At 45.2% G+C, this 15,045-nt stretch overlaps 2 protein-coding genes across 4 annotated transcripts in view; both read right to left on the bottom strand.

Moving 5' to 3' along the window:
• Window positions 1-7,303, bottom strand: part of plxnb3 (plexin B3) — a 299,550-nt gene extending 292,247 nt beyond the window's left edge. For 2 of the 3 annotated variants that reach the window (XM_042299847.1, XM_042299849.1), the window contains exon 1: window positions 6,900-7,302. The gene's annotated coding sequence lies outside the window, so the exon portion shown is untranslated. Of the gene's footprint in view, window positions 1-6,899 lie in introns of all 3 variants that reach the window. The other variant, XM_042299850.1, reaches the window with a different exon arrangement.
• Window positions 7,304-11,744: 4,441 nt separating this feature from the next.
• abcd1 (ATP-binding cassette, sub-family D (ALD), member 1) overlaps window positions 11,745-15,045 on the bottom strand; it is a 28,467-nt gene continuing 25,166 nt past the window's right edge. The window contains exons 11-13 of the mRNA XM_042299960.1: window positions 13,607-13,837; window positions 13,291-13,416; window positions 11,745-12,338 (exon numbers count right to left, since the gene is read on the bottom strand). Coding sequence (XP_042155894.1) covers window positions 12,074-12,338; window positions 13,291-13,416; window positions 13,607-13,837 — 622 coding nt within the window. The 3' untranslated portion in view covers window positions 11,745-12,073. The remainder of the gene's footprint in view (window positions 12,339-13,290; window positions 13,417-13,606; window positions 13,838-15,045) is intronic.

Raw genomic sequence — 15,045 nt, 5'->3', positions numbered from 1 at the left:
TATAAATTCATAGAAATGGTCCTTTAAGAGGAAGGATTGTTGAAATCTTTGACATTTGTATCGAAGCGTATTGAAAGGAAAAGATGCACATCCCTAATGTTTATTTGTCAATATTCATAAATGTAAATAAGTCACTGGAATTAAAACACTCATAGATAAAACGTGCTAAAACGCTAGGGTTTCCTTTTAGGGGCAGTGTGCTACATTTGTAAGGGGCTAGGGTTTAGGGGTTAGCTAGGGTTAGGGGTTTAGGGGTTAGGGGTTAGGGTTTTAGGGTTTAGGGGTTAGGGGCTAGGGGTAAAGGGTTTAAGGGTTTAGGGGTAAGGGTTTAGGGGTAAGGGTTTAGGGGTAAGGGTTTAGGGGTAAGGGTTTAGGGGGTTAGGGGTTAGGGTTTAGGGGTTAGGGGTTAGGGTTTAGGGGTTAGGGGTAAGGGTTTAGGGGGGGTTAGGGGTAAGGGGTTAGGGGTAAAGGGTTTAGGGGTAAAGGGTTTAGGGGTAAAGGGTTTAGGGGTAAGGGTTTAGGGGTAAGGGTTTAGGGGGTAAGGGTTTAGGGGGTAAGGGTTTAGGGGTAAGGGTTTAGGGGTAAGGGGTTAGGGGTTAGGGGTAAGGGGTTAGGGTAAGGGGGGGTTAGGGGGGGTAAGGGGTAAGGGTTTAGGGGTTTAGGTTTTAGGGGTAAGGGGTTAGGGGTAAGGGTTAAGGGGTTAGGGTAAGGGTTTGGGGGGGGGGTAAGGGGTTTAGGGGTTTAGGTTTTTAGGGGGGTAAGGGTTTAGGGGTTAGGGTTTAGGGGCAAGGGTTTAGGGTTTAGGGGGGTTTAGGGGTAAGGGTTTAGGGGTAAGGGTTTAGGGGTAAGGGTTAGAGGTTAGAGGTAAGGGTTTAGGGGGTAAGGGTAAGGATTTAGGGGTAAGGGTTTAGGGTTTAGGGGGTAAGGGTTTAGGGGTTTAGGTTTTAGGGGGGTTTAGGGGGGGTAAGGGTTTAGGGGTTAGGGGTAAGGGGTTAGGGTTTAGGGGTAAGGGTTTAGGTTATAGGGGTAAGGGTTTATGGGTAAGGGGGGTTAGGGGTAAGGGTTTAGGGGGGGTTAGGGTTTAGGGGTAAGGGTTTAGGGGTTAGGGTTTAGGGGTAAGGGTTTAGGTTTATAGGGGGGTAAGGGTTTAGGGGTTATGGGTAAGGGGTTAGGGGTAAGGGTTTAGGGGTTAGGGTTTAGGGTTTAGGGTTTAGGGGTAAGGGGTTAGGGGTAAGGGTTTAGGGGTTAGGGTTTAGGGGTTAGGGGTAATATTCTACAATCAGCTTATAAGCTGGGTGGTTCCAGAGCTGAATGCTGATTGGCTGACAGTCGTGGTATATCAGACAAGATACCACGGGTATGACAAAACATTTTTACTGCTCTAATCACATTGGTAACCAGTTTATAACAGCAATAAGGCACCTTGGGGTGAGGGGTTGTGATATATGGCCAATATACCACGGCTAAGGGCTGTATACTCTGCGATACGTCGTGCCTAAGAACAGCCCTGAGCCGTGGTATACTGGTCATATACCACCCTCCCTCAGGCCTTAATGCTTATTTAAACATTATGGAGTCTTAAAGGAGGCCTGGGTGAGGCCAAAATGTCAGAAATATGCCAACTTTAAATCTATTATTTCTCAATTATGCTTTGATACAAATGTCAAATATACTGTATGTCAACAATCCTTCCTTCAAAGGCCCATTCCACGGGCTACACTGTGCTCCACGGGCTACACTGTGCTCCACGGGCTACACTGTGCTCCACGGGCTACACTGTGCTCCACGGGCTACACTGTGTTCCACGGGCTACACTGTGTTCCACCACACGGCTACACTGTGTTCCACGGGCTACACTGTGTTCCACGGGCTACACTGTGTTCCACGGGCTACACTGTGTTCCACGGGCTACACTGTGTTCCACGGGCTACACTGTGTTCCACGGGCTACACTGTGTTCCACGGGCTACACTGTGTTCCACGGGCTACACTGTGTTCCACGGGCTACATTGTGAAAATCCCCACAATCATGTTATGTTCTTTGTCTGGGTTTCGTGAGGAATCACTCACAGGTCGTCCATGTTATGAGGTCTATTAATGCTATGAATTATGGTGCAAATATTGCACCATAATCTACAACATAAGGACATTAAAACTGAACCGGTCATCATGTTCCTTATTTCGTGATCCTTCGGGTTAAACCAAGAATAAGGGTGTGTTGTGTGTGCGCGGTCTTCGTCAGACACAGACACAATCCCTGCCTAATCCAGATGGTGTGATAAGGGTTTAGGGTTTAGGGTGTTAGAGGAGAGACAGTGTCAATATTCTAAAAAAATCAGCCCCCTCCCAAAAAAAACAAAACATCTGAACATGGAAATAATTCAGATGAAATTCAAACTGATAAAAGGCTCATGTGTAAGCAGATATCTGACAGCAATAAATGGTTAGCATATCAGCGGTTCTGATCCCCTCTAACTGGGGACTAATTTAGACCTGGGACACCAAGTAGGTGCAATTAATTATCAGATAGATGTGGAAAAACAGCAGGCTCCGAACCTTGAAGGGTCACAGTTGAATACCCCTGCACTATTCTACCGTACCAAGCAAAAAAAACGTAGGAACTGCTCATTTGGTCAAAAATAGTTAATTTTTGTTACATTAAATACATGCTTAATCATGTGGCCAAATATCCTGCCTCTATTGTACAGTGTTTTGGAGAGAATAGGGGACATGTTAGCAGTAACTGTATAAAGTCACTGTGAAACCAAGGTAAATAAAAGTCATTTTTCTCAGATCCACGCTATGAGCAGTTACTGTATGTTTTGGCTTGCTAGGGCAGAATCACCCTGTACGAGCTACAGAGGCTTGCTAGGGCAGAATCACCCTGTACGAGCTACAGAGGCTTGCTAGGGCAGAATCACCCTGTACAAGCTACAGAGGCTTGCTAGGGCAGAATCACCCTGTACAAGCTACAGAGGCTTGCTAGGGCAGAATCACCCTGTACAAGCTACAGAGGCTTGCTAGGGCAGAATCACCCTGTACAAGCTACAGAGGCTTGCTAGGGCAGAATCACCCTGTACGAGCTACCGAGGCTTGCTAGGGCAGAATCACCCTGTACGAGCTACAGAGGCTTGCTAGGGCAGAATCACCCTGTACGAGCTACAGAGGCTTGCTAGGGCAGAATCACCCTGTACGAGCTACAGAGGCTTGCTAGGGCAGAATCACCCTGTACGAGCTACAGAGGCTTGCACATGTTAACTACTACGAGACGATCAATTTTCAAGCAACAACGTACTTGAAACCTCAAACCTCTATTGTCATACTGCAATATTCCAGTTGATGCAACCTTTCAACCAGCCCACATTGCCAACCTTTCCCAGAAAACCTTTTCCTTTCAACCAGCCCACATCACCATTGTGTCCAGTAGTACCATATCAACACTCTACCACCCATTGTGTCCAGTAGTACCATATCAACACTCTACCACCCATTGTGTCCAGTAGTATCATATCAACACTATACCCATTGTGTCCAGTAGTACCATATCAACACTCTACCACCCATTGTGTCCAGTAGTACCATATCAACACTCTACCACCCATTGTGTCCAGTAGTACCATATCAACACTCTACCACCCATTGTGTCCAGTAGTACCATATCAACACTCTACCACCCATTGTGTCCAGTAGTACCATATCAACACTCTACCACCCATTGTGTCCAGTAGTACCATATCAACACTATACCCATTGTGTCCAGTAGTACCATATCAACACTATACCCATTGTGTCCAGTAGTACCATATCAACACTACCACCCATTGTGTCCAGTAGTACCATATCAACACTATACCCATTGTGTCCAGTAGTACCATATCAACACTATACCCATTGTGTCCAGTAGTACCATATCAACACTATACCCATTGTGTCCAGTAGTACCATATCAACACTATACCCATTGTGTCCAGTAGTACCATATCAACACTATACCCATTGTGTCCAGTAGTACCATATCAACACTATACCCATTGTGTCCAGTAGTACCATATCAACACTATACCCATTGTGTCCAGTAGTACCATATCAACACTATACCCATTGTGTCCAGTAGTACCATATCAACACTATACCCATTGTGTCCAGTAGTACCATATCAACACTATACCCATTGTGTCCAGTAGTATCATATACCTCGGTATGGTACAGAAACGGTATGAAAATCTGGATACTGCCCCAACTCGACTGAGTGAGTGAGTGAGTGTGTTAGAGAGTGGTGGGTTAGGGGCTGTTAGGAAGTAGGCTGGATTAGAGATTAAGAAACCGTCATCAGGAAGGCAGGCAGGGGGAAATCCCCTAATCCAGGAGCAGGGGGAGAGGCAGAGATTATGAAGGGGAAGGGGGATATAGGGAAGAGAGGAGGGGATATGTTAGGTTGACATGTTATACCCCTGGCCAAAGAAACACCAGGAGAAAAAGCCAGGGACACACTACGGTAATGTCAAAGGAAATGGCACAACCCAATCAATGTCCTTAGACACAACCCCTATCCTAAAGCAGGATGAACAGGGGGCCAATGTCAAACCCCTCATCTCTCTTCCACATGTCAAACACATCATACAGTTGAAGTTTACATACACCTTAGCCAAATACATTTAAACTCAGTTTCACAATTATTGACATTTAATCCAAGTAAAAATTCCCTGTCTTAGGATCACCACTTTATTTTAAGAATGTGAAATATCAGAATAATAGTAGAGAGAATTATTTATTTCAGCTTTTATTTCTTTCATCACATTCCCAGTGGGTCAAAAGTTGACATACTGTCAATTACTATTTGGTAGCATTGCCTTTAAATTGTTTCACTTGCTCACACATGCCTTGCTCACACACTCTTTTCAGTTCTGCCCACACATTTTCTACAGGATTGAGGTCAGGGCTTTGTGATGGTCACTCCAATACATTGACTTTATTGTCCTTCAGCCATTTTGCCACAACTTTGGAAGTATGCTTGGGGTCATTGTCCATTTGGAAGACCCATTTGTGACCAAGCTTTAACTTCCTGACTGATGTCTTGAGATGTTGCTTCAATATATCCACAATGGTCTTTCCTCGTGATGCCATCTATTTTGTGAAGTGCACCAGTCCCCCCTGCAGCAAAGCACCCCCACAACATGATGCTGCCACCCCTGTGCTTCACGGCTGGGATGGTGTTCTTCGGCTTGCAAGCCTCCCCCTTTATCCTCCAAACATAACAATGGTCATTCTGGTCAAACAGTTCTATTTTTGTTTCAACAGACCAGAGGACATTTCTCAAAAAGTACAATCTTTGTCCCCGTGTGCAGTCGCAAACCGTAGTCTGGCTTTTTAATGGTGGTTTTGAAGCAGTGGCTTCTTCCTTGCTGAGTGGCCTTTCAGGTTATGTCGATATAGGACTTGTTTTACTGTGGATGTAGAAAATGTTGTACCCAGTTCCTCCAGCATCTTCACAAGGTCCTTTGCTGCTGTTCTGGGATTGATTTTTACGAAAGTACGTTCATCTCTAGGAGACAGAACACGTCTCCTTTCTGAGCGGTATGATGGCTGCGTGGTCCCATGATGTTTATACTTGCGTACTATTGTTTGTACAGATGAACGTGGTACCTTCAGGTGTTTGGAAATTGCTCCCAAGGATGAATCAGACTTGGAGGTCAACAATTTGTTTTTCTGAGGTCTTGGCTGATTTCTTTTGATTTTCCCATGATGTCAAGCAAAGAGGCACTGAGTTTGAAGGTAGGCCTTGAAATACTTCCACAGGTACACCTCCAATTGACTCAAATGATATCAATTAGCCTATCAGAAGCTTCTAAAGCCATGACATCATTTTCTGGAATGTTCCAAGCTGTTTAAAGGCACAGTCAACTTAGTGTATGTAAACTTCTGACCCACTGGAATTGTGATACAGTGAATTATAAGTGAAATAATCTGTCTGTAAACAATTGTCGGATAAATTACATGTGTCCTGCAAAGTATATGTCCTAACTGACTTGCCAAAACTATAGTTTGTTAACAAGAAATTTGTGGAGTGGTTGAAAAACGAGTTTTAATGACTCCAACCTAAGTGTATGTAAACTTCTGACTTCAACTGTTAATCTTCCACATCTAGATCTGTTGACACCAGAAAAAATAGAAAATCACACCAAGGTAATGTGTGAGTTGGAGGCAGTGGTACAACAGATTGGGTTGCTGTGTATCCAAACAAGGCTCAATGAATGCGGTCATTTTCATGTACAGCAGCTCTCTTTTAGTTGGCACATTCTTAGCTGTAAATATATAACTTAGATAAACGTTTAAATTAAAAAGTTATGCTCTCAACAACTGAAATGTATTTGGCTTGTCCCTCTTTGCACCAGGCATAGCTGTAACTCTAGCTCTACTACAAATGGACAGGTGTTTAAAATAAAACACGGATGACATTCTCAAAAAGTTCCCTTTGAACCAGACGGACACTTTATAAATAGCTCTGTTGCGTGTAGTACAGATCGCCGGCTTAAACAACACAGCAGGACTGCTGGTCTTTGATGCTAGTTATGTTATTTCAGTTGTACAACGCAGCTTGACGTACATGGGGCGTGAGTAGCGTCTCTGCCTCGGAAACCACGTCGTCCGACCGACGGACGGAGAAGAATGCGTCGAAAGTACGTTGTGAGCGGGATAGTAGCAAGTGCCGACATAAGATTTCAAACTCCACTAAATAATCTCGTTCCCTCCAAACAAACACATTCATACGACGGCAACACGCTTACTTACAATAGTTTTAGCAATTTAACTTCGTTTTGACATCAGCGGCCATGCTACAGTTAGCTAACATCAGCAATTTAGTTTGCCAACGAACTCACAAGTTCAGAAAAGTCAACTTACCTCTCGTAGATTGACGGTGCGCCTGGTTTTATCCAAAGGTTTTCAGAAATAAAACGCGCTCGGCGACATGAACGTTGTCGTATTTACATCGGATGAATGACCGTCCGTCCGTCCGTCCGTCCGTCGACCCCGCCCCCCAGAAACAGGGTCGCTTGGTGGGAGGGCTGCGGCGCGGTTCTCTGCCGGAGAGGAGCGTCCGTCGCCGGTAACAAAAGTGAACTCAGGGTGAGTTGCGGTCGGGTTGGAAATGGAACACGACGTAGAGGACAGGACGTAAAAAGGAGTGTCGTTTCTTCAAAGGGGAGTGTGAGTGGTGTCTCAAATAAGGGAAGTCATGAATTCTACTAAGGCTTTTATCGGGTTTGTAAACGAAATATTGAACACCAATTTAAAATGGTACTACTCTGTCTGGGATACAGGCAAACTGTCAAAATCGGATATTTCTTGAATAGACAAGACACTGAGAAACTATAGACATGTATGATTCAAAAATGGTCAGACAAACCAAGCATGGTTTGTAGGCAAAATAAGACAAAAGTTAATCAGCTTTCTAGAAGCTGAATAACTAGATGAATACAAGTTTGATTGTCTATCATTAGAAATGGACAGAAAAAAAGGACCAACATGAGTTCAGTTCATTTGATCTTTTTCTATTTAAATTGACCCATCTATATATAAAATGCATAATGGAAAATGACAGCTGGGCTGATTAAAAACAAAGTATTTAGAGGCCAATTGTCAGATATACTATTAACGAGACAATATTGCCATGTATATGTTGTTTCAGTGGCGAACCATGAATATAGGACCTTGAATATAGGCCTTGAATATAGGCCTTGAATATAGGCCTTGAGGGACCAAAAATATTCAAGTATGTATCAAACTCAATTACCTAGAAAATAACAGAAAACACAGCGTCACTTAATGTGCCAAGATTTTATTTTCTGTAGTCGGACCGTTCAGGTTCTAGTGGAGGAGAAATACCTTTTGACGACATTATGAATGAATCAAAACAGTCCTGGCTGTGCTTCAGGCTGCCGCACGTGGAAACAGAACAGTCATGGACACGTGACACAGCATAACATGGTAGCCGAACAACACCTCTATCACCAATAGCGACAACAGTAGTGTCACAAAGGTGACAGGCTCATGTTGCTGAAAGGACAGCGGCCGCAATACCTGTGCAACTCCATGGTCGATGAGGAAGAGACAGATTTGGTCAAAACACAGACAAAGCTGATAGCAGTCACAAACAGCATCAGATAATGTTCCAGAATAAGCATCCCATTCCATCCAGTAGCCCACGTGAAATCATACCTATGCAAAAGCACAACCATTTAATTTCCAAAATGATATTAACAAATCAGCTACTACTGCCCCATTAAAAATATTTTATCACGTTCATCACACTAACCGTTGATCTATGGTTTTAAAAAAAATATATGAACAAATCAGCTATTACTTCTCATTAAAAATATACTGTATTTGTACTGTATTTGATCTAAAGTTTAAATGCAATAATCTGTTTCAAAAGAAAACGCTTAACAGCAAGCGAGTTTAAAAAGTGCCCTTATTCTCTCTATAAATAAAAAAACGGTCCCACCCACGCATGTCAAAAAGTGATTCGTTTCATTCATCGGTCAAAATTCTGCTCTAATAGACACTTTTCCAGTACACAACACACAGATGTGCGCGACTCTTGGTGGCAGTAAGAAAAGTCATATATATATATATATATTTTTTTTAAGTTGTCAAATCTAAATATATTTTTGGGGTTTCTCATACACTTACAATGATGTTTTGATTCTTGCTTGGACAGTCGCTAAGATTATATTTGGTTGTGATCTTTACTTACAAAATACCTATTTTGGATGCAGCAGTTATAGCGAAAGCCAGGGAGTTATTTTACCGGCTGAAGTTTAACAGTTTTTTTTTTTTTTTAAGTATAAATGCAGTTGACTTGAGACGATAAAAACATGAAGCTGGACATCCAATTATCATTTAAAAGTAGTGTGAAATGCACTGATAAGCAACATGTACATCATGGCTTTATTTGCTGCTGTTCTATGAGAACTCCCCCTTGTCCTGACACGGGGTCTACTGGGTTAAATGGCAGGGGCCTACTGTCCAGCTTCTGATGGCTTAGCCAATGGTTGATTGAGCTAGCTAGATTTTACTACCCAGAGACCACCATAGAATATCCTGATTAGATATTTTCGCTCTTCGGTATTAACCCTTCTCTTTCAAACAAATTGAAGAGATGAAATCAGAAGACCACAATTATTATACAGATGAAATGGAAATTAAAATGAAATTTCATTTTTTTTAAATACACCTTTTTATAAATCCTTGGGCCTTCTCTGAAAGCGCCCCCCCCCCAAATATGTTGTAAACCAGAATTATTAAGGTTAAGGCACAAATGTGACAGGCTACAATCTTTAGGTTACATTACTTCAGATAAATTGACTAATAATCTCAAATCAATATAAATTTACAAATAACTAAATAAATTGGAAGAGAGGTGTGTAGGCAACCCTGTTCCTGGAGTGCAGCAGGTCTTGCAGGATTTTGTTCCAACTAGGCACCTCATCAGACCAACTGAGCGAATTGACCAGTTCAATGAGTCGCCTAAATTCAACACACCTGGTCTTACTGGTTGGTTAATAAGGGCCTTTGGCCCTCCAGGACCAAGGCTGGCCATGGGGTGTATTCATGCCGTCGATTCTGTTGCACAACAGAACGTTTTGCAACTGTTTGGAATTCATTGGAAAAATTCAGGTAAGTCTCTTTTTTGTTCCTTAAAAATATAAACATTTTGCAACATAATTGGCAGAATGAAAACACCTGGGTTAAGCTATATTACAGCTTCAAAGGTTAACATCTATATTCTACAAAAAAATAATTTAATAAATCCATATTAAAATAAAGGTTATTACCTTTGTATCAATTGTCTACATACAGCACAGACTAATAAAATATAGATTGCTACATTCATCATAAGAAACCTTATAGTATCTTTCCGCTATTCAGAAATATATTGTCTCAAACTCTATAAAAAAAATTTAAAAAATGTAATTTGTTGAAATTGTAATTCAGTAGAGCAGATGGTTCTAAAGAGGCCAGCCGCCTCTCCCACCAAGGGTCAGTCCCAAATGGCCCCCTATTCCCTAGGGGCCCTGCTCAAAAGTAGTGCACTACATAAGGGATAGGGCCCTGGTCTAAAGTAGTGCACTACATAAGGGATAGGGCCCTGCTCAAAAGTAGTGCACTACATAAGGGATAGGGCCCTGCTCAAAAGTAGTGCACTACATAGGGATAGGGCCCTGCTCAAAAGTAGTGCACTATATAGGGGATAGGGTCCTGGTCTAAAGTAGTGCACTATATAGGGAATAGGGCCCTGGTCTATAGTAGTGCACTACATAAGGGAATAGGGCCCTGTTCTAAAGTAGTGCACTATATAGGGGATAGGGCCCTGGTCTAAAGTAGTGCACTATATAGGGGAATAGGGCCCTGGTCTAAAGTAGTGCACTACATAGGGAATAGGGCCCCGGTCTAAAGTAGTGCACTACATAGGGCCCTGGTCTATAGTAGTGCACTACATAGGGGATAGGGCCCTGGTCTATAGTAGTGCACTACATAGGGGATAGGGTGATATTTGGCATGTATCCTACAAGTGTGTGCACCAAAGATTACATTAAATTCTGTTGAGACGGAGAGGGCGGCGGCAGACGGAGAGGGCGGCGGCAGAGTTGGCACTTGCAGTTTACTTCCACCCTCCCTCTCCCCTAGAAACCCCTCCCACTACACTTCCACCCTCCCTCTCCCCTAGAAACCCCTCCCACTACACTTCCACTTCCACCCACCCTCCCTCTCCCCTAGAAACCCCTCCCACTACACTTCCACCCACCCTCCCTCTCCCCTAGAAACCCCTCCCACTACACTTCCACCCTCCCTCCCTCTCCCCTAGAAACCCCTCCCACTACACTTCCACCCTCCCTCCCTCTCCCCTAGAAACCCCTCCCACTACACTTCCCTCCCTCCCTCTCCCCTAGAAACCCCTCCCACTACACTTCCACCCTCTCCCCTAGAAACCCCTCCCACTACACTTCCACCCTCCCCCCTAGAAACCCCTCCCACTACACTTCCACCCTCTCCCCCTAGAAACCCCTCCCACTACACTTCCACCCTCCCTCCCTCTCCCCTAGAAACCCCTCCCACTACACTTCCACCCTCCCTCCCTCCCTCTCCCCTAGAAACCCCTCCCACCCTACACTTCCACCCTCCCTCCCTCCCTCCCTCCCCTAGAAACCCCTCCCACTACACTTCCACCCTCCCTCCCTCCCTCTCCCCTAGAAACCCCTCCCAATACCCTCCCTCCCACTTCCACCCTCCCTCTTCCCTCCCTCCCTCCCCTAGAAACCCCTCCCACTACACTTCCACCCTCCCTCCCTCTCCCCTAGAAACCCCTCCCAATACACTTCCACCCTCCCTCCCTCTCCCCTAGAAACCCCTCCCACTACACTTCCACCCTCCCTCCCTCTCCCCTAGAAACCCCTCCCACTACACTTCCACCCTCCCTCCCTCTCCCCTAGAAACCCCTCCCACTACACTTCCATCCTCCCTCTCCCCTAGAAACCCCTCCCCCACTTCCACCCTCCCTCCCTCTCCACCTCCACCCTCCCCCTAGAAACCCCTCCCACTACACTTCCACCCTCCCTCCCTCTCCCTAGAAACCCCTCCCACTACACTTCCACCCTCCCTCCCTCCCTCCCCTAGAAACCCCTCCCACTACACTTCCACCCTCCCTCCCTCTCCCCTAGAAACCCCCCCCACTACACTTCCACCCTCCCTCTCCCCTAGAAACTCCTCCCCCTCCCATACTGCTGATAGTGGAAAAGAAAACTGAGCCGCAGTTGACTAACAGCCACATCTGAGTGGATGGAAGTCCAGAACCTCATTATACACTAGAAGATCCAGCCTCTAGGACCTAGACACGATGTCCTGAGCACCCCAGAGGATCTGAAAGGACTGGACCTATTAGGAACAATAGGAGTACAGCTCCACTTTGCCTAAGGGGACAAATGCCCCAGGGGGTTGTTTCTGGACAGGGCCAACAGTTCTTTCATTCCCATCCTTCCATCCGATGATCATCATCCTTCTATTGTCCTTGTTCATCACTCTTCCTTCTCCTCCAGTTTCTCCTCCTCCCCTGCTTCCTTCTCCTCCCCTGCTTCCTCTCCTCTGGTTCCTGACAGGGTGGCGTCCTCCCCCAGCATGCGGCAGAGATCCGACAGGCGCTGTTGCATCTTGGGTATCCCAGAGAGCTGGGACTCCAGCTTCTGTTTCTCATCCTGGAGAGAGACACGTGTGGAGGCGTCCAGCCTCTCAAAGCGCCAGCCACCCTCTCCGTCGAACTGAAGCAGGTGGGTGTGGTACTTCCTGTAATGGGAAGGAAGGAAAGGTGCATGTTTGAGATTGACTAACATTGTATTAAAATCAAATAGATCACCGTTATCCAGAGAGATCGGAGATAGTATAGGAACTGTGTGGGGAACCGATTCATTACGGCTATAGGAGCTGTGTGGGGAAATTATTCATTATTCAAAACATATGAACTGATCGTTTCAGACCTCCACGAAGTGACTATGGGTTGTTCCTGCCTGGCCTGGTCTCTACTCCATATGAAGGGACTAGGGGTATAGGTTGTTCCTGCCTGGCCTGGTCTCTACTCCATATGAAGTGACTAGGGGTATGGGTTGTTCCTGCCTGGCCTGGTCTCTACTCCATATGAAGTGACTAGGGGTATGGGATGTTCCTGCCTGGTCTCTACTCCATATGAAGGGACTAGGGGTATGGGATGTTCCTGCCTGGTCTCTACTCCATATGAAGTGACTAGGGGTATGGGTTGTTCCTGCCTGGTCTCTTCTCTAAAAGACACAGCAGTGACAGAGGCTAAACTCTCAGATCACCACTGCCCCCTACTGGAGGTTGCATATAACTACTCAGGCTGCGTTTACACAGGAAACCCAATTCTGGGGTGTATTCACTAGTCACAAAAAAAAAAAAAAAGTTTAATTGGCTTCCATTTGCTTCCTAATGTATATACACCCCCACCCCCAGAACAAAACGATTGGGAAATTTTGGTTCCAACCCCCATCCATATTTTTCAGAGCTGATCTGATTGGTCTAAAGACCAATTAGTGAAAACGAGATCAGAATTGGGCTGCCTGTGTAAACCTTCTAGATCAGAAACCCAATCTAATTTCATATTTATGTTCCCCATACAAAACAAGTTTCCTTCAGGAATGAATTGTTAGATGAATAAATACTGGAGCTGTAAAAAAAAGGGCTTTATAAATAAATTAATTGGTTGATTGATAAGCATGCTGACCAGAGGGAGGGTCGATGGGTTATCGACAGCAGTGCTATCCCAGCATCCTTTGCTGCCTGGAAGATCTTCCCCTCCACGTCGATGCTGACAGCGCTGGTACACTCGTCTAGTAGGGCATACTTAGGCCTGGGCAAGACAACACACACTGCATTAGTAGGAAATCCAAAGATACTGTTTCCATTCCTCTAACACTGATACGGTATAGGAATAGATTTTTTGGAATCGCATTGAGACAACAGCTCATTATAATAGGTTTTTAGTTTCCATCCTTACCTGGTGAAGAATACAGTTTATTATATATGTCGTCGTGACGTACCTGTGGTAGAACATCCGTGCCATCCCAATCCTCTGTTTCTCTCCTCCTGACAACACATCCTTCCAGTCGCTTTCTGCACTCCACCCTCCTTCCCTCTCCAGTATGTAGACCAGGTTGACGGTTCCGAGGATCCCCTCTAGCTGCTGGTCCGTGAATCCTCTCTCCTCCATCTCGGTCTCGGTGTCTGGGTAGATCAACTGGTCTCGCAGGGTTCCCACTGACATGTACGGCCTGATGGACAAACACGAAACAAACATTAAGATCAACGATAGAAAAATCACAGACAGATCTGTAAAGACTTGTTAAATGAAATCAGATTCTCTTGGCAAATGATTTTAAAGATTAGTTCTTTTTCCTGAAATCTGAACCACCAAGAAGCACATGGAATCAAATATTTTAAGAAACATTTCAAACCACCTGATTCCTGGCCATGAGCCTTGCATCTGCGGTTTTTAGACATTTGGCATATCTTGTTGCTAGTGTAAGCCAAGTCAACTAAAAGGATTCTTGTGTGAGAGAAACGACCCAACTAGATTATCAGCCAATCAGAAGCGTGCAAAATCCTTTCGGTCACGTCTTTGATTGACAGTTCAATCGTTGCAGTCCTCTAGCAAGCCTTGTAGAGGAAGTGCCATTTTATGACAAGCTTCGTGAAGCCAGAAACTGCTCTAAAAAAAAGCTAATACTTGAAATAACGAGTAAAACCGAGCCATCTCTCCAGGGGAACTGTGCTAACCGAGCCATCTCTCCAGGGGAACTGTGCTAACCGAGCCATCTCTCCAGGGGAACTGTGCTAACCGAGCCATCTCTCCAGGGGAACTGTGCTAACCGAGCCATCTCTCCAGGGGAACTGTGCTAACCGAGCCATCTCTCCAGGGGAACTGTGCTAACCGAGCCATCTCTCCAGGGGAACTGTGCTAACCGAGCCATCTCTCCAGGGGAACTGTGCTAACCGAGCCATCTCTCCAGGGGAACTGTGAGTTCCCCACCTGCTTCAAGATGTCCACCATCCTTACCGACCCGTAGCCCTCAATTCAGTCATTATGAAGTGGTTTGAGAGGCTAGTCAAAAGACCACATCACCTCCTCCCTCTCCAATTCTCCTACCGCCCTGACCAATCCACGGATGATGCAGTCACATTGCACTGCCCACTGCCCTCACCCACCAGGACAACAGGAATGCTGTTCATCGACTACAACTCAGCCTTCAACACTACAATGCCTTCTAAGTTCACCAGAAAGCTCAGAACCCTGGGACTGAACTCCTCCCTAAGCAACTGGGTCCTGGACTTCCTGACGGGCCACCCCCGAACTGGTGAAGATTTATTTAACTAGGCAAGTCAGTTAAGAACAAATTCTTATTTTCAATGACGTCCTAGGAACAGTGGGTTAACTGCCTGTTCAGGGGCAGAACGACAGATTGTGTACCTTGTCAGCTCG

Source organism: Oncorhynchus tshawytscha, linkage group LG16, assembly GCF_018296145.1.
Source record: "Oncorhynchus tshawytscha isolate Ot180627B linkage group LG16, Otsh_v2.0, whole genome shotgun sequence".
In the NCBI taxonomy this organism is placed as follows: domain Eukaryota; kingdom Metazoa; phylum Chordata; class Actinopteri; order Salmoniformes; family Salmonidae; genus Oncorhynchus; species Oncorhynchus tshawytscha.
The sequence above is the reverse complement of the archived record's forward strand: the minus strand, read 5'-3'. Positions and strand labels throughout refer to the sequence as shown.